Below are 22,685 nucleotides of genomic sequence, written 5' to 3'. Positions count from 1 at the left end.
TTGGCACAACCCATCCTCGCTTCTGCAGGAGCCACTCAGATCATCACTTTAGCTTATTAGACTTCACATAATTTACAAAAACCTCCACCAACTTTTTGGAGTTTTCATGTTTCCATGTCATAAGTTAACACTCACAGCCTTCTCTCATGGAGCTTCCTGGTTGAGGACTCCAATGCCTTGCATTTGTCTGTCTCCCACTCTTCCTCTCCTCCCCACACAGTAGATAAAGGGCCTGGGATCAGACCATGGGGAGGCAGCTAGGTCTGTCTCTAGGCAGGTCTTGGATAAAACCAGAAATGGATGGAATTAGCTTATGGGAACTCAGCAGCAGACATGGTAGTTTGATTGAACTGGGTCACCTCCTTGACTCCAGAGCAGTGATGCTACCCACCAGCATCTGAAGACACACACTGCTACTGTTATGAATTATGTCCCCACTTTTTTCTTTTTTTTCTTTTTTTCTTTTTATAAAAAGATGGCAACAAAACCAGTTTTAAATATTTGTGAGTGTAGAGATTTTTTTTAGTGTGGTCAGTTCTTTCTAGGGCCTACAACAGTACCTTGCACATAGTAAGTACAATAAATACATGTTGAAGAAATGAATGAAAATTAGTTTGAAACGATGGAATAAGTTGGTATAATGGTTGCCAAATGAATAGAAAAAAGTATGTATCATTATGGCTACCAATGTTGTACTGCACTTAAAGCCTAGGGATCTAGGGTACAAATGTCTGGTCAGCTAGGCATGATATCATTTTGCTCCCCACTTGGGATGTCAGAAGCTGGCACTCGAACATGATGGTGAGGAGAGACAGGAACATACTGTCAGAATTCAAGGACCCAGAGATCTGAACATTAGAATAAGTTGTGCAGCCAAGATGCTGAAATTGCACAAGGAAACAAAAAAGCGACACCAACTGGAATCAACAGAAATTCGCTTCCCCCTGGGGCAGGGAGCCAGCATCAGCGGCTGGTCTGGGCTGGAAAGGCTTCTGAGCTTTGACTCTGTGCTGACTCAGGTACTGCCTGAAACCTGGGTTGCAATGAGAACCACCCCTTGGGGGAGTAAGCCACCTGCTCACTGTGAAACAGCAGATACCACAATTTCAGAGCAGAAACAAAAGCAGCAGGCCTATGATCCCTGCCTTTGGACGGTACAGTTTCCCCGCAAAGAGTCCTATTAGCAGGAGGAAAAAGAGCTGTGATGCTAGGGGGAAGGTGTCTATTCTCCCTTTGTGTGTGGGGTCCTTCCATACACCTTTTCCTCCTCCCTTTTTCTCCTTGTTTCCTTCAAACAGTATTTATTGAGCATCTATAATATGCTAGACATAATTCATTAAATACTGAGATACAACTAGAAACAGAAGAGAGGAAGCTCCTGAATTCCAGGAATTTCCAAACAAACAACTAAGGACATACAACATGGATAGAACAGGAGCTGGATGATACAATGGAGCCAGCCAGGGAAGGTCTGGGGCAGTGGCATTTGTGAATGGGGGAGCAACCAGTGAAGAAGCCCCAAGGTGTGGGTGAGTGGGCAGTGGAGGAGGAGCAGCCTTTTGAGGGGCAGCAGTAAGAAGTGATGTCAGACAGGTGTGGCCACCAGCTGAAATCCTCATCTCCAGAGCACAGTGGAATCTCCCTCCTCTGAGCTCCTGCTGCTGCTAAGTCACTTCAGTCATGTCCGACTCTGTGTGACCCCACAGACGGCAGCCCACCAGGCTCCCCCATCCCTGGGATTCTCCAGGCAAGAACACTGGAGTGGGTTGCCATTTCCTTCTCCAATGCAGGCAAGTGAAAGGTGAAAGTGAAGCCGCTCAGTCGTGTCTGACTCTTAGTGACCCCATGGACTGCAGCCTACCAGGCTCCTCCCATGGGATTTTCCAGGCAAGAGTACTGGAGTGGGTTGCCATTGCCTTCTCCAAGGTATAAAGAAATGAATAAAATAAGGATCAGTTATAAAATTTTAAAGATTTAAAGTTTACCCCATGCCTAAAAGGATGAGCCCAATTTTTCCATTCACATGTTCCTATCAGTAAAAATAAAACCATTGGTGTGGTCTTTCCTGGGCTTCCCAGGTGACTCAGTGGTAAAGAATCCATCTGCCAATGCAGGGGACAAAGGTTCAATTTCTGGGTCAGGAAGAGCCCCTGGAAATGGCAACCCACTCCAGTATTCTTGCCTGGAAAATTCCGTGGACAGAGGAGCCTGGTGGGCTACGGTCCACGGGGTTGCAGAGTCAGACACGACTGAGTGATGAGCATGCACATACACACGGGCTTCCCTGGTGGCTCAGTGGTAAAGAATCTGCCCGACAATGCAGGAGAGAAGGGCTCGATCCCTGATCTGGAAAGATCCTGCATGCCTCTGAGCAGCTAAGCCTGTGTCCCACAACTACTGAGCCTGTGTCTAGAGCACATGCTCTGCAACGTGAGAAGCCTGTGCACGGCACCTAGAGAGTGACCCCTGCCTGCCACAACTAGAGAAAAGCCTGAGCAGCAGTGAAGACCCAGCACAGCTGAAAACAAGTAAAGTAATTAATTAACAAAATTGGTACATGCTCATGTATAAATATACATATTTATATTTTGTACTCTATAAAACATACCTGGAGATAGAAATGAAAAGAATGAGATAAAATGAGGATCAAGAAAATTTCTAATCATTTCCTCTACTCTAATGGACTATCCTGTGCCCTTCTTGGAGAGCAGGACCCTGGTTTACTACTCAATGTAGTTTCTTTTCATTTCTTTCTTTCTTTTTTTAAGTATTTTTATTTATTTAGGTTGCACCATGCAGCATGTGGGATCTTAGTTCCCAGACCAGGGATCGAACCTGGGCCCCCTGCAGTGGAAGCACAGAATCTTATCCACTGAACCACCAGGGAAGTCCCTCTTTTCATTTCTTTTTAATATTTGTTTATTTATTTGGCTGCAACAGGTCTTAGTTTTGCTGCACAGGTTCTTGCTTGTGGCAAGCATGCTTCTCTCTAGTTATGGCTTGCAGGCTCTAGAGCTGCAGGCTTAACAGTTGCAGCTGGCAGGCTTAGTTGCCCCTTAGCATATGGGATCTTAATTCCCCAACCAGGGACAGAACTTGTGTCCCCTGCTCTGCAAGATGAATTCTTAACCACTTAACAGAGAAGTCCCTCGGGATAGTTTCTTGATGTGCATTGGATCTCCACAAGTAGATGTGCATTCGTTTAGGCTAAACACTATCTCTTTCTTAATGTTGCGTGGTACAGGGCTGAACAGATGAAAATAGTAATTACTGTCCAAGGGTCAAAAGCTCTTATTCTGGTGGACACACAGTGGGGCACCAGCGTGGAGGGTCTCCAACGGGAAGGAGGGATAGGTCCCATGGCCTCTCTATGGTCAGAGGAAATATTTCTTGTATCAGTCAAGATTCAGCTAGGAAAGTAGAGCCACTGTATTCGGGAAGAAGAAATTTATTGTAAGGATGAGGCCTTACACAACTGGGGAAGGAGCTAGGGATGTAAAAGTCCGAAAAGGATTGTTGGAGGACAAGACAACAGTCGTTAAGCAGCCTGGCTGGGCTGAATGAGTCAGAGCTTGCAAGGGAGTCTGGAAGCCAAGTGCCTCTAGCTGCTGGAGTAAGACCGGGTGGGAGCACTGGTGCAGAAGTCAGATTCTCTGTGGCCTCTGTGAGTTCACGTGAAGCATCTGATTGTAGGCCTGAGGCTGCTCTTGGTCAGCGGGGCTGGCGGTCAGGAGGGAGTACTGGCTACACAATGAGGAAGAGCAAAGGACAAGAGCGAGGTGCTGGAATCTACTGGCACCTTTGTGTCTATCTCTCACAGCCTTTGACCTACAGTGATCTTCAGAGCATGGTGGCTTCACTTCTGCCTCCCAAAGCTCATGCAGATTCACTTTTGCCTTACTCAAACCCAGAATCACACAGGGAAAGGCATTATGAGAAACATAGCTTCCTGCCCAAGTTTAACACAGAACAGTCCAGCACATCCCTGAAACTGATTCTCTGGGTTCTGCATCTGCATTCATGAAAAGAAGCATCATGATTATTGATTTGTCTTCTCAAATACCTCAGTGCGGGGAAGGGAAGGACCTGGGGAAGTGAATGCAAATACTTTGTGTTTGTCCTATCAGTCGTATTCGACTCTTTGTGACCACATGGACTGTAGCCTGCCAGGTTCTTCCATCCATGGAATTTCCCGGGCAAGAATACTGTGTTACCATTTCCTTCTCCAGGGCATCTTCCCAACCCAGCAATGGAATCTGAATCTCCTGCATCTCCTACATTGGCAGGTGGTGGATTCTTTACCACTGTGCCGCCACCTGGGAAGTCCAAATGCACATGTTTTAGTCACTGGAAAGGTGGAGCATCTTCTGAAAGTTAACACTTTAAAATATGTGTCTGTCAGTGAGAGACTGAGCCTCAAACTGCAATGAAACCACAAAATCTGCTACCTAGTAAGGCCTAGGGGGCATTTTTTTGGCGTCTGTCTGTGATATTTTAAACTTTGCTGGCTCCAATGTGAAAGGCAGAAGGAACTCCTTTGAATTTACCTTCTTCTCCTTGTCTCTGATCACTCTGTGGGTCAAGCACTGAAGATCAGGGAAATAAAGCAAAGATGAGAGAAGGTGAGGTGGCTAGTCTGCATCCTGGATAATTGCAAAAAGTGATTTTATTTAGCTAAACAAGCATCTATATCACATTAAATTGTATGCCAGGCATAGGTCTAAGCACATTACAAAGAGTAACTAACTCAATTGTCATATCAATTCTGTAAAACCTTTCTATTATTAACCTTCCTTACAGACAAGGTTGTTGTTGACGCCTGGTGGGCTACAATCCATGGGGCCACAAAAGAGTCAAACACAATTTAGTGACTAAACAACAGCAACAACACAGATAAGATAAGAGGCTTAGAGAGGTTAGGTAAATTGTTCAAGATCACACAGTTGGAATTCACGTCATGCTTAATTGTAGCTTTATGTGTAAAGGGTTAAAAAATTACTCACTGAAGTCAAAAGCTATAGAAAGTGATTAGTTATTTTTGTTATCACTTGTAAAAACTATCCAAAATATGTAGTATTAGCTGTCATTTAAAGAGTGACCTTTTTTTTAAAAAAAAAAATTTACTTATTGGAGCATAATTGCTTTACAATGTTGTTAGTTTCTGCTGTACACAATGTGAATCAGCTATGTGAATACACATATCCTGTCCCTCTTGAGTCTCCCTCCCACCCTACCTCCCAAAAGTGTGACTTTCTTAGGGACCAGGCAGAGTTCTTTATTTCATAAAACTTCATTTAATACTCACTACTGCCCTGCGAGGTATGTATTATGATTCTACTTTGTACTTGGAGAAATCAGAGAAGTGATTTGTGTGAGAGCACATAGTTGAAAGGAGATCCAAGATTCTAAATTGACTTCAAAGAAGCTAAGAGGAGGCTAAGATCCATCACCCAGAGTCCAAACCCTATAAGTCATTCAGCTCCTGGCAACTAGAAGCTAAGTCAGGCTCCCAAGCCAGAATTCTCAAGCAGTGTGTAAAGTAACTGGGGGTTGGAGAATCAGCTGGTGATTTAGTGAACCTGTATTTTCTGAAGGCAAATGATCATTTCTGGAGTCTAGGACAGGGCACCCCATTTTTTTTCCGTCTCTCTCTTGGCCCCATGATTTGTCTCTGCCCCTTCTTAGTTTCTGCCCTCCACTGGGTTTTCTCATCCCTGGATCTTTGAGGGACAAAGGACAGAGATGCAAATCTTTGCCTCTCCTTTCCTTTCTCTAAACATATAAATCCTTTTGCAGGCTTTCCCCCCCTTGATAATCACTTTACAAAATTACAAGAATTTTGAAGACCTTGCACTTCTGATCTTTTTTTGAAATATAAGTGGACCACAACTGCACCATCCGTTAAGCTTTTTCTGGCTCATCTCTGAAGTTTTTCAGGGCCTCAAAGTCCCCCAGTTGCCACTCTCTCCAGAAGGAAGCCCTATTCCTCATTTTCCTTATTTTGCTCGCAAATTCAGAATGAAAAAGTGTTCTTCTCTCTTTTTTTAAATTACATGTCTCTTTGAAGAGTTTATTTAAAAAATTAAACATAATTTTGGGTAATAAAAGAATGTTTGGGCTTCCCTGATGGCTCCCACGGTAAAGCGGTAAAGCGTCTGCCCAAAATGCAGGAGACCCGGGTTCGCTTCCTGGGTCAGGAAAGTCCCCTGGAGAAGGAAAAGGCAATCCACTCCAGCACTCTTGCTTGGAAAATCCCATGGACGGAGGACCCTGAGCGACTTCACTTCACTTCAAAGGATGTTTATCCTTTAACCTATTCTATGGGTTTTATACGATAATTTCTAGTCATTGATCTTTTACTTTTAAAACAATGTTTCTCCTAGCTTTCTACTCCTACTGGTATAAGCTCTTCCTATCATCCCCTCTGTCTCATCTCCATCTGCCAGTTTTGATTTCGGGCCAACTCTAGACATATAGTAACTGCCAATTCACCTGGTAAGATCATGCCCTCAGTATAGAAACACAGTAGATATTAGTCTGACATGCATGTTCTTTTGGCTTAAATGGCTAAGGATGTGTTTTTTGATAAGAAAGAATCAATTCTGCATTTAAAATGTGGATCTAGTGTGTGATCTTTACAAAGTAAGGAAATGTAAATTATTTGTCAGAGTTATTTTCACTAGGAATGCACTCATTCTGATTAGCATCTATCTAACTATCATTTAATTAACTTTTTTTCAACCATTCAGCCTGGGTTGCTTATTACTTGTTATTTTCTAGGCACTGTGCTAGATACCAGTGTTATGAAATAAATGACACCATCCTTTAAGCACAAAATTTCTAATTCTATTCCTGAAACTTTTACTAGTGACTGCCAACTTTGGGAAAGCATTAGTGGATTTCAACTGCCCCAATATAAGCTGAGGGGCTTGCACTAAGTGATTTTAGGTTTAAAACCTCTGAAATCGGAGGCTACAGGAGATGTGACTTCTTGTTTTAATTCAGTTGTTAGGTTGCTCAGCATCTTTTGCACCTATTATTTAGTCTCTGGATTTCAGTCCTCTATAAAATAAATGGAAGGTATTAGAGGAGATTTGGAAACGTGTATTCCGAGGAACTTTGTTAACAGAACTTTGTAGAAAGAAGGGTTCTGTGTTCAAGAAGGTTTAAGAAACTCGAGTCAGAAAGTTTCTTTGCCCCAGGACTGCTCAGAAATTTTACTATAGCAATTTTGCTTATGACTCTCTAAGCAGGTGATAGCAAACGTGTTTCCCAAATTTACTGACGGTAGAATTCTTTTTCCCCAGAAGCATCTTTGTAGTACTAATAAATTCAAAATACATTTGAAAAATAAATGACTGTATACTTTCTACTGCCCTTTGTTGCAGCAATGCTATTATTGGATCAATTTCATGTCACTTATCTGTTAGTTTATATTCCAGCATAGCTGTGCTGTGTGCATGCTGCCAGACTTCGTTTTTTTTCCTTCAAGTTGTGTTTACAATTCTCTTGGTGCACAGGCAATTATATCACCAACCCTGAATACATGGCCTGCAAAATCATACATCTCATTAACATTTTGGTCAGTAGTGTCCAAAACAGTGTTTTTTTAGGGAAAAGTTCCTAAGAGTAGCATAGAGAAGGCTCCTTGGAGGAAGGATGAGATAAATGAACATGAGAAATAATAGCATTAGTTGGGCTGATTTCCATAAAAACTCGAAGAATTGTATTTGACATTTTGATGACTAAACACAGTCCTTCCTGTCATAGGAGTGCTATTCCTGACCAAGACTGTTAAGAATCAGAGTAATGGAGCTGAGTGGCTCCATGCAAAAGTCTGTGTTCAACATCTGTCATGTTGCAGATCATTAATGTTCAATTGAATTCTATTGTCTTCATGTTACTCAGCTTCATTTCATTGTCATTGCTTCAGCTGGGGATTAATTAACTATTTATGGGAAGACAAGACTTGGAGTCAGGGCAGTCACAATGGGGTTTTAGTCTCAAGCAATGGTAAGAGAAGACACAGTTAAAAGACTCCTGATTTGTGGGAACTTGTTAATAATTTGATTAAACAAAAATAAATGAGAATAATGCCAATATAATCCATATCTCAAAAGGAGAAAGAACATACTTGGTCTTCCTAAAGAATTCAGAAATGATTCTGGCTTGAATCTATTTGGAACTGGTTTATTTGCCATTTGACTCTTCTTAAGAGCTAGAAAGAAGCTGAGATAAGAGAATCAAGTTAGCAGTTTCTCTACAAATCAGCTCCTCATTAGCAAGAGCGGAAATCATGTTTCATTATTGTTTCTGAGGACAGCTGATACAACTGAAACAGGGAAGTAGTATGAGATACTTACAACTTCAGGAGGTGGGGGAAAAAGTCTTCCATTAGGAATTGTTTTTTAAAACCTCACAAATCAGATTCCCTGGAGTTCCAGTGGTTAAGACTCTGCGCTTCCACTGCAGGGGGGCATGGGTTTGATCCCTGGTCCATCCCTGGTTGGGGAACTAAGATCCCACATGCCACACAGCATGGGCAAAAAAAAAAACAAAAACACTTCACAAACTACTTAGATGTTTCCATTTTGCACATGTATGTGCATCACGATTAGTTTTATTAGATTTAAAAGTCAAATGAAATAATTATCATCTCACTATACATCCCCAAAATATTATAAACCTGTGTTGGGGGAATGTGGTATAAATTCTGAATTTGCCTAAGTATCCAAACTCATGCAATCCAATTATATAGTAAAATAATATACATTTTTACATATATGTTAACCTGTTTTTTAAACCATTTTTGATTGAAGTATAGTTAATTTATAATGTGTTAGTTTTAGGTGTAAAGCAAAGTAATTCAGTTCATATATATTTGTATATATACATTCTTTTTCAGATTCTTTTCCACTTAGATTATTGTAAGTTCCCTGTGCTATACAGTAGTTCCTTGTTATTTGTCTGTTTTATATATAGTAGTGTGTATATGTTAATTCCAAACTCCTAACTTATCACCCTCCACATCCCCTTTGGTAACCACAAGTTTGTTTTCTGTGTCTGTGAGCACATCAATATCTTTTGATATGCTATACTAAATTATTCTTCAGAAAACAGCCAAATTATTTGCACAGTAAAATTCCATGTCTGAAATAATGTTATGACCTGCTAGTTTGTCTCAACTTAGTTAATAACTAAAATAAAATGAGAATATATTCAGTCAGCATTGTGAAAAATTGCCACACATCTTGACAAAGCAAAATTTTCTATCACTGAACGTCTATATATATTACAATTCCAAGACCAACATATTCACACAAGACCAACATAATCACAAAAGTGATTTCTAATCATTTAAAAACCATGGTTCAATTTTTGATCTGTAAGCTGCACACTGATATGGGAAAAGATGAACCAAATTCTCCCCCACCCCCACCCTGTTATTCTTTTGGGGACAGCCCGGCCACTCCAGATGGTGTGTTAGTTAATGCTGGACATAGCTTTGGAGAAACTTCCAACAGACGAAGCGGGTGATGTCAGGATTTTGCTGTGCGTCGTCCCCCTTCCCCCCTGCGGTTCCCAGGGTAGGAAGGTGCTGAGATGGAAGCCGAGGGACGCCCGCCCACCTGCCACCACCTGTTCCCTCCTTCAGCCCTCTGCTATAAATTCTCCTCCTTCAAAGATTGATCCAGCACTCTCCCACAGCTACTGCGGAAGAAGCGCTCCTTTCCTATCTGAGCTTCGGAAAAGATTTTGTCTTCCAGAAGTCTCCGGTTTTCCCAGAGAACTGAAAAGACCTTTCTCGAACCAGCCACACCAATTCTGCTGCAGGAAAGTTCCCTTCTCTTTTGCAACTTAACATTGGGAAAATGACTTTCTCTTTTACCTCTCAATTTCCTCTAAATTTTGGCAAGTGACGAGACATCTATCTGGTTATCCAATAGGACACAAGGCGGAACCCCGCACTCCCCACTGTAAACTTCCATTCCACGTAGTTGCTTTGTGCATGACTTATTTGCTAGGAAGAGCCAAATTGCAGAGCGGGTTCATACATCAGCCACGCACAAGTCGTGAAAGGACCCGAGAGTTCGGCGCCTCCCTCCTGCCGGCGGGGAATGAAGTCCTGCAAGCCCTGCAATACGGCGGCGGGAGCGCGTGCCGCGCCCCCTTGCGCGGGTGGTGCCGAGTGCGCGGGCACGTGCGCGGGGGCCGGGCGGCTGGAGAGCGCGGCGCGCAGGCGCCTAGCTGCAAACGCGCGCGAGCGCCGCCGCATGCAGGGGCTCAATACGGCCTTCGACCGCTTGCGCAGGGTGGTGCCCCAGTGGGGCCAGGATAAAAAGTTGTCCAAGTACGAGACCCTGCAGATGGCGCTGAGCTACATCATGGCTCTGACCCGCATTCTGGCCGAGGCTGAGCGCTTCGGCTCGGAGCGGGACTGGGTCAATCTCCACTGTGAGCACTTCGGCCGAGACCACTACCTTCCGTTTGCAGGCGCGAAGCTGCCGGCAGAGACCGAGCCCTACGGCCAAAGGCTCTTCGGCTTCCAGCCTGAGCCCTTCCAGATGGCAAGTTAGGTCGTGCGGCCCGGCCGGAATGAGACGCCCAGTGATCCGCGCTGTGGAGCCGTAGCCTTCCCCACTCGGTGGCATAGGATGGACACATTCTTAGAATAAAATTAGGAAATTTCCGGGTTACTTTTCTCATCTCTAGTCCTAGGGACGCAATGCTTTTATTGCTTTTCTCTTTTCCTTCTTATTATGTTGTAGATTTCATTAATGCATCTTGGAATAGCTTTGATTGCTGAAAATAATGCTCCCTCCCCCCTTTCTGGGCGACTTGGAGGGAAAACAATGTAAGAAAAAATAGAATTGGGTTATATTGCAGGTTTAGTCCTCACTTCCTTAAACTTAGTAAGTTTGTCCTGTTGGGGTGAAGTATCTCTTACCTGTGTATGCTGAACACAGAGCTGCCTTCCTGTCTTGTAAATGCGTTTACGCTTAGTGTATTGTATGTGCATGCATGAAGTAGACTTTTTTCTTTTTTCTTTGGTAGAATATATGGGTGTGAGTGCTCTGTGTTTTTTAAAATTGTGTATACATTATTGTAATATACATTTTGTAAAATAGAATTAAAAACTTGGGTTTGCTTTTCATGCGAGGTGCCCTGCTAGTTTTCTGATGGCACTAAAGGGCTATGTGTTTGGGGGGTGGTGACGCTGAGTGCTTACCTGAGTAAAGATGTATTTACATCTAACCCCAGCAATTGGCAAAGTGCTGTTTTGTAATCATCAAAAAAAGACAAGCTGATGAGCATACAAGTAATTAATTTGAAAGTTTTCTCTATCAACTTGGAAATAGATATATTTTTCATGGTTTTTAAAAAGACTAAATTAATTGAAATAATATTCAATTTTTAAACAGCTAGATACACAGTTCCTTAATCTTTTATTTTCCTTATTAAGCCAGTTGCTAACTACTGATTCCTTACAAGTACTCAAATATATATATTTGCTCATATATGTGTTGAATATATGTATATTTGGCTTTTGGAAGTGATTTACTTTTAATTAGTACCAGTTGAGCAATAAGGGCTTCACTACCACCAAGGCTAATCAAAGAAGCAGTAATGTAATACACGTTGTATTGGTTTGAATTACTTTTATAAGTTTGCTTAAGCATTGGATGACTAAGCCAAGCCTTTAAGGTAAAGAATAACTTGGTCAACAGACTGCATGCTTTTCGGTGAATGTCTTGCTAATAATTGGAAAAAGCAAGACTTTTAAGCTATCTGTGCCTTTGGAACTTGTCACAAGTTAATAAAACAATGACATTTCCCAAACTCTTTTTATAATATTCTGGGTTTCAACCCCTAATATCAGGCACAGCCACCATTTGCAATTTTTCTAGAGTCTTCATTAAAATTTTGTTAGTTATCCCTGATTATCAAATTCCTTTTGGTTTGTAATGAGTGGCAGTATCTTCCCCAGGCTGTCATCTAAAATTTACAAAATCACAAGTGTATTGCTAGAAATTCTGACAGTCTAATACTGAATTTCTCTTTCCTTCTTATCTAATGTTTTTTTGGTTGTGTGCCTCCATGTGGGACTTTAATCCCCTGAATAGGAATGGACCCTGTGCCCCCTGCAGTGGAAGCTGAGAGTCTAAACCACTGGACACCAGAGTTTTTCCCCTACCTTCTGATACCTGTAAATAAGGAACTAAGGTGTGCTCAGGATTTTGCTTCCTCAGTGCAAATTAGAGAATAAACTGTTTAACCTCTTGACTTCAACAGCTCTTAGAAGACACAGTAGTCCCAGAAGACAACACATATCTAGAAGGGATGATGTCCAGACCTCTTTCTGGTCATACTCCACTCTGCAGTGAGTACTTGGGCTCTGGCAAGGTTCAGAGCATCTGCCATCCTATTTGAGCACAGTAGTCTACTTATGTAGACTTAAATTGCTTCATTAGGAGCCCCAGTAAGTTTGTGGTTTATAGAATGAATAAAATCAGCGCTAAAATAAAATATGTTAATCAGAGAAAGTCTCACAGATGTATTAAGATTGTCCTTTTGTTACATAGGGTGCACTTTCCTCTCTCTGGACTATAAATACCTTGCAAAAGAGAACTGTACTTTTCATTTTATCTCTGTGGCTTCTAGCCCAGAGATAAACATGCAATAAGTATGTCTTTTTTGGTTGTTAACAGGAAATGAAATGAAATCAAATGATTTAATTAAAATGTGATTCTAATCCTATGCCTCTTTTCCCCCATCCCCATTCCCCCAAAAGAGTGGGAATCTGTTAACTATTATGCTTTAGTGGCTCATTTCTGTTGGAAATCTCTGGAAACAACTTAGATCTTACCAAATTCCTTAGCTTTCCTAGTACTTGATGTACTATTTTTTTTTTTTCCCTGAAAAGACCGTTAAAGGAAAAGTAAATGGGTCTCAGTGATCAAATGCAATCTTTGGTAAAACTTCAAACTGTATGTTGAGGAAGCTATTGTGGCTTATGGATTAGGAGCTTGGATAAAACAAATGTAAAATATTTTTGAACTTAAAGTTCATATATTATTATACATAATAGAATTTAAATTACTAAGCAACCTAAAAGTTGCTCTTGCTGTTTAGTTGCTAAGTTGTGTCTGACTCTTTTGTGGTCTCATGGACTGTAACCCACCAGGCTCCTCTGTCCATGGAATTTCCCAGGCAAGAATTCTGAAGTAGGTTGCCATTTCCTCTTCCAGGGGAGCTTCTCAGCCCAGGGACTGAATCTGTGTCTCCTGAACTGACAGGCGGATTCTTTACCATTGAGCCACTAGGGATGTCCTAGCTGCTACAATTTACTATATTGTCTCACCTTTGAAAATCTATGTTCTTTGTAGTTTGATAACAGAACATACTGAAATTTAAAAATATTTTTTTATCCATGACCCTTTTCCTCAATAAATCACCATATATTATCAAGCATCTATTTATACCCTGGCTTACCGAGCATCATCTTTGTCCTTGAGTAGGCAGTCAAGAACATACATGTACTAATCAGTAAGTGGCTCTAAACAGGGTTTAGCTGAATGCTTCAACAGCGAAGTATCAATGATATGTGCCATAAAAGCTCCTAAGAGAGACATTAAATAATAAAAGAAGACCCACTCCCAGGTATCATTTGAGTTCCATTAGTTATTTCATGTGGGCTTTCCCTAGGTGCTAGCTACAAGTTGAGGCCAGACACCAGGGTCAGAAGTCTTGAAGAACCATATACAAATGAACAGGGCTATCAAGATGGGGAGGGCCATCCAAGCTAGTGGTTCTCATCCCAGCCTGCTCATTAGAATCTCGTTGGGAATCTTAAAAAATATACCAATTCTCGGGTACCCAGTTCAAGAACTGATTTAACTGTTCTGAGGTGAGGCCTAGATTTTTTTTTTTTTTTCAATATTCTCCCAGTGAGTCTAACTGGCTAATGGGGTTGAGAATTGCTTAATAAAACAATATGTACTATGACACCATTAAACTCATTACTCAAAACTGGTTATATTGATGTAGCATTCTTTGCATTTATAGATCTTAAGAAGGATTAGGCTTTCTTAACATCCAGCTACAGCCAATTTCTTAGTTAATGAGGTGACCTTTATATTAATGAAGGTCTAAAATTTCCACTGGATATGAGCCAGATGGGATGTATTTGGGTTGTGGCTGCAGGATTCAACAGTTAAAGCTCAGTTCACTTAATTTTGGTCTTCTTATAGTAAAAGCAAAGTGTTGTTTTGGACTCATTTTGGCTCTGCTCTCTGGTTAGGTTTCACTAAAGATATCTCTTTTTGCTACCTGTGGGTAAAAGAAATTTTAAAGCACATAATTATGTGACCAACTTTTTCACATGTATACCCATTCCCTTCTCTGGTCATGAATATACTAGAAGGTGCAAGCTTAATGAGTGTTTTATTGAATGAACACAGGACTTTTGGATTGCTATTTCAAACTGGCAGCGGGTCCCTCAAAATACCCAAGCTGAAAGAAAACCGAGAGGAAGAACTTACCCATCTCACATACAAAGACTGGAACCAAAGCACAACCCAAAACAAGCCCAATAACTAACTGAGAATAAATAAAATTTTATTTAATGAATAAAGAAACAGTCCATCACATCCTCTAAATTGGTTTTTAAAACATCCAGTTTGAATTAAATACTGGTACCATCTAGGTTGAATGAAATACTGGTTTTTAATTTTTCTTTGTTTTCTAATTGCAAAGTTTCCAAGCAAAACACAATCCCCAGCAAATCTTCAAGAAAGCACAACTAGAAAACAGCAACTGATGTCATGGAGACGATGTGGTCTACCAAGATATAGTACCATATACTTTCTGGAAAAAGACAGTAAATGCTCACAAACATTTTGGCTTAAGTGAACACTGGTTTTCAGTTTCAAAGAATACCCAGCATGCATGATGCAGAGGAAAGGAATACAAGCCAAGATCCAGTCATTGCTTCCTAGTAATAGAGGCAAAATATACAGTTTATATAGTTCACACATTTCAAAATGTTTAATAGTTTTTCCATTAGGATTTCAATAACCAAAAAAGTCCTTTAGAAATTAAGTTGACTCAAGCTTCCTGAGATGGAAGCATGGCATGTTTGTGAGCCTTCTGGGGCCTGGTGTATTTTTAGGTTAAAAGAAGTCATACAGGAAGAGAAAGGAAAAGATAAGATGTGTCACTTGACCATGATTGAATTGTCAGCTGTGGGTGTGTATGTTTGTTTGTGTGTATATGTGCACTCACATAGAGTACATCCTTTGTCAGTCCTCATGGTTACAATGAACCATGAGAGTTAAGTTTGGGGCTTGATGTAGCTAAGAATTTGAAAACAGAGACCAAAGGTTATGCTCGTTTTTGAGGGTCCTTATCTATCTGTTGGACTTCCCTGGTGGCTCAGACAGTAAAGCGTCAGCCTACAGTGCAGGAGACCTGGGTTCAATCCCTGGGTCAGGAAGATCCTCTGGAGAAGGAAATGGCAACCCACTCCAGTACTCTTGCCTGGAAAATCCAATGGACAGAGAGGCATAGTAGACTCCTCAGTCCATGGGGTTGCAAAGAGTCGGACACGACTGAGCAACTTCACTTCATCTATCTGGTATCCTCAGGCTGATTCATTTAACATAAGGCCAATGACATGCTAGTATGGAACGTTTCTTCATTAGAGCCTAGAACAGTGTAACAGAGTTTTCCTGAACTACTTGAGCCAGAAGGGAATACAGGGACTCTCTTGCTGTTTCTCTGTGCACTGTGCACCCATTATTTCCACTAGCTTCAGTCATAGATGCAGGAGTCAGAGTTCCCTTAGGCTATGTTGAAATTAATTTCCCTTGAATCTACCTGTAGAAAGCAGCTAGGATACTTCTTGAATTTATTTGATTTTTCTCCAGATTTTTTTTCAACTGCATAGAATCTTGGAAGAGGAAATTCCCCCATAGTGTAGTACCCTTCTAAGGAAACATGACATAGTGGGACAGGGAAGAAATGTGAACTTTTAAAATAGATCAGCTACTTACTTTGGAGAAAAATATTCTTACCGTTTTCTTTGGCATGAAGAAGCCCCTGCTAACACTTTTTAAAAGGGTCTGTGCAGTAAACTCTTCATAAATATTTATTTATCCTACCCTTCATCCTGGGAAAGGCTCAAATATTTTATTTTACAAATAAAGAAACAAAATCCAGAGTTATAGAAAAGTTAGAAAACATGTCTGAAATTCATCTGAATGCTTAAAATTCCCTTGGAATTCCCCTGAGAATTCCTAGAAATAAGGCGCTCTCTGGATGCTATTAAATATTTTACAGATTTTTATCTTGACAAGAAGGTGATGAGAGAGGAGAGTAGATCATGAAAAATACTAAAACTTGGAAAAAATAAGTGAAATTTAATCAGAAAAGAGGATACAGTATCTCTAAAAACAATAGTAAGTAAAAGTTAGTTTACCAGTGTGCATTAAAAAAAATACAGTTGCACTCAAATTATTTCATTGGAATTATTTCAGGACTTTAACTCTCCTTAAAATACACAGTGAAATTGTTTATACTGTGTGCACATACATTTAGTAATCTTCTGGTAGTGACTGCTATGGGCAGTACTAGAACATAGTTCACTGGATTCTTGCACCACTAATTATGGAGAAATTACAAGAATCAGCCTCCAGTTTGCAGGTAACTCACTGAATCCGTGTAGAAATATCAAGTTATTTGGAATTTTGGAACATCAAACAATTCTTTCTTACCATACTATGTGAAAATCATTCATTTTCTTAGTGGGAACTAAAGTACTTATTGTAAGAAAACTATACTTATAACTCCATTAATTTCCAGTTGAAACTGGTCAACTCCCCCACCCCATCTTTCACATCTTCAGTTAGAAGGTAGAATGAATTTTTATCTTAGAAAGTAAAAAACATTCTATGAGAGATTTATTGGGTTTGTTGGATGTTTTAGGAAAACTAAAACCCAGTTACCTTTCTGTTCCTCTAGGGATGTCTGACCAGGTTATAGCATATGTGGTAATTTTTTCAATTTGAATAATTTATACAATTGAATAATTTTTAAAAATCACTTTTAAGTATTGAATATTTATATATTAAAAAATCAGCTTAATCATTAAAAAACAATTGATAAACCTGGAAACTAGCACTGTTTTCTGCATTTTAAAGAAAAATATTTATGTATTTCAACCTTCAAATATTTATTGTCAAATAATGTTGAAATATTTTAATTTTTATTATTAGGGGAACATTTTCTACTCACTTGTATGTTTAATCTTCTAGCAAATTAGTGAATATGCCTCTACAGTACAGCTATTTTCTTTATGTTTACTCTCAGCATTTATGGCACAATTCTCAGAGGATTAAAAAGTGAGTTCTTTCTCTATTTCTTGCAATTTCAAGGCTATTGCATTTGAAGTGGCCATTATTTACATATTAACAAAAAACCCCAGCATGTTTATGGTTCTACAACACCAAGTATGCTAACTAATATAATTAGACAGAAAAAAGAGGCAAACATATTTTTACAAATATGCATTTTTTTTTGCATCGCACAGATTTTTAAAAAACATGGTAGTAGCAACTTTTTTTTTAGCATACTGATGACCACTGCATTGTCAAACTTTAGAAGATGCTAGGCATTCTTCCAGCAATGCTTCAGTAATTAACTTTCTGAAATATTGATCCACTTAAAACAAGGCAAGTCAATTAGTGGTGAAAAGGACTTCAACAAGCTCTATTGCAATCTAAGTAACTGTTCATCCTCCTGGTGAGGCACAGTGATTTTCAACTCGACCATCGGTGGAAACGCTTTGAGTCCAGGTTACCTGGGAAGAGACCTTGAATAAAGGTCATTATCAGTAAATTTGCCTTTGAGTTTACAACCAAATTATACATAGCCCACATACTCACAGACAGGTTTTTTTGGGAGTGTTGTGGGGAGGAAGAGGACAGGAGTCTGTGATCAACCAGAATAATTTGGGTGTTGGATTCAGTTTTTAAGACCTCCCCTCCCAACCTGACTTTTTTCCTTTTGCCAGCATTTCTATTAATATTAGAAGTTGCTGGGAGTAAGAAAGCAACTGCTTTTAAAGGTGCAGCACCCCCATGAATTTAAAAGACCCTCAGGCATTCAAGATTTGTTCAGTTTGGATTGATTTCTTTTGAACACCAAGCCAAGATACATGGGGGCAGCAATTAGGTCATTGTGGAGCACGAAACATGCTGGGAAAGGGGAAAGGAGGGGTGGGTTACAGCCTAGGGTATTTAGAACAGGGGACACAGGGCATCTTGGAGAAAAATAGAATGGGGGATAGACGTAGAAAGGTCCATAGATAGTGCGACTTGGACGTATCATGGACACAAAAATGGAGGAGGAAGTAGTCTTTTTTATTAGTTGCTTGGCAGTTCAGGTTTAATGGTGTGTTTTCTTTCTCCATTTTCCTTCTGATTCCCATTTCCATGACTCACCAAGTTATGAAAAGTCCTTCACTTGTTTGGTTAGAAGGGAGCTTATGGGGTCTGCATGGCTTTTTGGAGAAAGGGCCAGAAGAATTGTCCCAACTTTCCCTCTTTCCCTGCTCCATTTTTGCAGATTCAGGGCTTCATGAATGCTACGTGTGCAACGAGTGTAGTGCAAGATGGTAGGGGCTAACGAGGCCAAAGTACATGTTTACTTCTGCTTTCCAGGCAGGCATTGCACGTGCAAAAGGGAGGAAGTACATTCTTCACTGACACCAACACCATAGCCTATGCTATTTGCATCCCTTCCGACCTTCTAGGGTAAGTTCTGTGATCAAACCATGATAATAAAATGACTCTTCTCAATCTCACTTGCTCACTGGAATCACCTGGGAAGCTTTAAAAATACTGATTCCTATGCCAGAACCCCAGAACTTATGACTTACTGATTGGGGTTGTGGCTTGGATATTGGGATTTATTTTTTCAAATATTTATGTATTTGACTGCACTGGGTGTTAGTTGAGGCTTGTGGGATCTAGTTCCCCTGACCAGGGATCAAACCCCTGCTGCTTACATTTCGAGCTCAGAGTCTTAGCCACTGGACCTCCAGGGAAGGACATTTTGGGATTTTTAAAAGCTCCCCAGGAAATTCTAATATGCAGTCAAGGTTAAGAACCACTGATATAGACTCACTTCATTTTATATAGAAACATAGTGACTTACATAGAATTTTAAAGTTCAATTTAGATCAATAAATATTTATTAAGTGCCTACACTGTATAAGGCAACATTTTGCCATGGCAAACTTTTGACACAGTCCATACCAACAAGTAGCTAAAATCTAGTGCAGGCAAGACTGGGCTAGTGCAAGGGGAGAGACAGGCAGGTATATAGAAGCTGGGTTTTATACAAAGTTCTGTACAAAATAATCTCTTTTTCCAGACTCAAGAAAGTTGCTGTAAGATTTCAAATAAAATCAGCTGTATTTTACTGGGGTGGTTGGGGGAACACCAGGAAAATATTTCATAGAAGCAGTAAAGTAGCCTTTGAGATGGCCTTTAAGCAATAGGTAAGATTTTCATAGATAGGGATTGGGGAGAGTATTCCAGGTGGAGGCAGAAAAGAGCCACATGGGCAGAAAGCAGGGGCCTGCGTTAATTTTACTGGTGCCCTGGGTGTGTTTTCTGAGTAATGGATGAAAAGCTTTGGGACCACATTGGAGCAAGGCTTGAACAGCGTGGGCAGAACAGCTGGCCTGGGTTGGCTCCAGGGAATCACTTAGGGTTCGAAAATTAGAGGAATGATATGAATGAAGCAGTGTGTGCCAAGTTGTGTCCAACTCTTTGTGACCCCATGCGATGCGGCCCACCAGACTCCTTTGTCCATGGGAGTTCCCAGGCAAGAATACTGGCAGGGGTTGCCATTCCCTTCTCCAGGGGATCTTCCTGACCCAGGGATCGAACCTGTGTCTCCTGCATTGGCTATTAGATTCTTTACCACTGAGCCACCTGGGAAGCCCAAATAAAACAATGCTTTAGAAGAATGATCTGATGCTGAGATCGGGGCTAGACTTGAGTGGGGATAAAAAGCAGGACTAGAGGCAGGAAGACCACTTAGAAGCCTCATTATGGTTAAAGTCAGAAGTATTGAGGGAAATTAAGAAAGTAATGAAAGTCTGAGCTGGGAACCACAAGGGGGACAAGAGGAAGGCCTGAATATAAAAGAAATAATAAGAGTTAGAGTTAATATGATTTGTCAATTGGTTAGATAGAAGCAAAAAATGACTTAAATACTCCATCTGGATTACTAGGACTGTGATGGTGCCACAATTAAACTAGGATGATGAATGGTTTATGAAAGGGAAGACCGTGAATCGATTTTGGATATGTTGAGTCCAAAGTTACTCAGCAGAACTGAAATTTCTTATATAAGTATTCCTTATTGTAACTGAATTCCAGTATAATTTGGATTTGTTCAACACAGTAGTTCTTAACAAAGGGGATCCTGCCTCCCAGGTAACACAAGGCAATATCTGAGGACATTTTAGGTGGCCACAACTTGGGGAGTGGCTGCTCTATTACTGACATCCAGTGGGTAGAAGCCAAGGACGCTGCTCAACATCCTACGGGGAGCAGAGGAGTCCCCCACAACAACTAATTATCCGGCCCCAAGTGTCAACAGCTTCGAGGTTCTTCAAGGAATTTTAAAGCTTGTTATAGTTTAGGCTCAACAGTGCCATCTAGTGGCTAAATAGAATATATCCTAAAATCCTCAGAAAGCTAAGGCCTATACCCAGAAATGAAGACTATATCCTCTCACGGGAGAACTGTCTAGACGAGGAGGTTGGGTGTCCAACTGTGGAGAAGCAATACTGCAGTTAGAAAATGCTCTTTGGTCATAAAGAGATTTGATAATAGAAGCCAATATGGAAACAATGTGTTCTAAGATGCATTCTGTATGGAATGCGTTCTACATCATTACAGTTGCCTATACCTTTACTATTGTTCCCACATACATAAGAAAGGAAATTGAACCTAATAATTCTGCTAAATAACTGGCTGAAATCTTTTTTTCTTAAGGATTAACCCATGATATTTATTTAGAAATAAAGACTGAAAACAATTAAGATGATTTCTAGAGTCATGAAAAATGTAGGATGAAGAGCCCTAGAAAATCCCCTTTGACAAAAGGATTTTTGCTCCAAAGAGCAGAACTTGACATGCCTTTTATCTTACCTTTCCCGCTAGATTCTAAGCTTTCTGCAGGCAGGGACTGTGTGTTATCATATTTGTGCGTGGCCCACAATCTCTAGCATAGCATTTTTTACAGAGTAGACACACAAAATATTTTTTGAGTGAATGAATTTATTTTTATACTGGAAATCTTTGCCTTAAAGTGAAGGAAATTTCAAGCCTTTCTAAGCAATTACTATTTGTTCACTTGAGTAAGATGCCAGCTGAGGGTGTCTGGCTCAGAGAACACCAAAGACTTGGGCACAGGGAGTTGGTAACAGATACTCCAGTTCGTTTTCCTAATGAATCTGGAGCAGACTGTGCCATGACGACCATCCCTAGGGCAATGTTTTGACTGGTTCATGCATTGTACATTTCTCTAATGTAAAACTCATTCATCCAATGAATATTTATCAAAGGTCTATTTTGTGCTAAGCAATCTTCTAGGCACTGGGCTATCACAGTGAATGTAAGTCTAAAAATTCCTTAGGTGGAGAGGCAAATTCTGAATTAGTGAGTTAGAATAAAGAGGCACATTCCTTTTCCCTCCCACTTCTTCAGTTAGCATAGTATTTTCTGAATAGAAAATGCAATTTGACTAATGATTTCAAAGCAGTTCACAACTATTAAAGACCTCTCCTTCCACAACCACTGCTTTGCTCAGGTAAATGAAACAACAAAAACCATTCTCTCATCACTTCCTCTCCTTGTTTGCATTTTTTCCTTTCTCATTGCTTCATAGATGTGCAGACTTTGGGGGCGAGGGGAGAAACAGGAGAGTCGTCATTCTATGGGCAGATGATGATGATGCCTGCATAGTTCTGCAAGCGGCAACTGAAGCTAGTAGTTTTGAAAGTGACCCCACAGAAGATCTCCTTCTGGTTGGTTTATTAACAGCACTTTAGTTATAGAATCTATATATATATTCAGAGAGAAAAACCACTCACCATCATATTCAAAAGAAAATGGTGCAGGCAGGCTGGTGAGTCCCTATTTTGGCTCTAGAATAAGTGCACTGTGCAATATTGAGCATTCAGTGATTTTTTTTGGTATCTCAGGCACATTTTGGCACTTTATCATGTGGCTCAATACACCCAGGATAAGCACATCAAAAGTGCTTCTCTATGTATGTGAGTTGTATAGCACAGTCTCCTAGTGCCAGGTAGAAGCTGATTTAATGAATCTAAAACTTCTGCTATGAATGCAATCAGTGAAAGGTGATGGACACCACCTCCCCCCAACCCCCTTGCCTTTTCCCTTTGTATTGTTTGGTGAGTTAAGATACCTAAGGTCACTACTGTCTAACTCCTTTCAGCCCAAGCATCTGGCCCCTCATTGCTCTTAGGAGAGCCTTGAACACCCCTAACACAGCAGAGGGCAGAGGAGTATGCTAACTTTTTCCCAAAGCAGTGAACAGCAGGTGCATTATATCTTTGGTTCATCCATATTATCTTCTCA

General features: G+C 40.5%; 1 protein-coding gene across 1 annotated transcript; it reads left to right on the top strand.

Annotated features, from left to right (window-relative positions):
• Nucleotides 1-1,770: 1,770 nt before the first annotated feature.
• ATOH7 (atonal bHLH transcription factor 7) lies at nt 1,771-11,155 on the top strand. Its single transcript, XM_042240771.2, has one exon. It carries the CDS (start codon nt 10,119-10,121, stop codon nt 10,575-10,577), a length of 459 nt encoding a protein of 152 aa, XP_042096705.1. The 5' UTR covers nt 1,771-10,118; the 3' UTR covers nt 10,578-11,155.
• Nucleotides 11,156-22,685: the final 11,530 nt, after the last annotated feature.

Source organism: Ovis aries, chromosome 25 (assembly GCF_016772045.2).
Source record: "Ovis aries strain OAR_USU_Benz2616 breed Rambouillet chromosome 25, ARS-UI_Ramb_v3.0, whole genome shotgun sequence".
NCBI lineage: Eukaryota > Metazoa > Chordata > Mammalia > Artiodactyla > Bovidae > Ovis > Ovis aries.
This window is presented reverse-complemented; position numbering and strand designations above follow the sequence as displayed.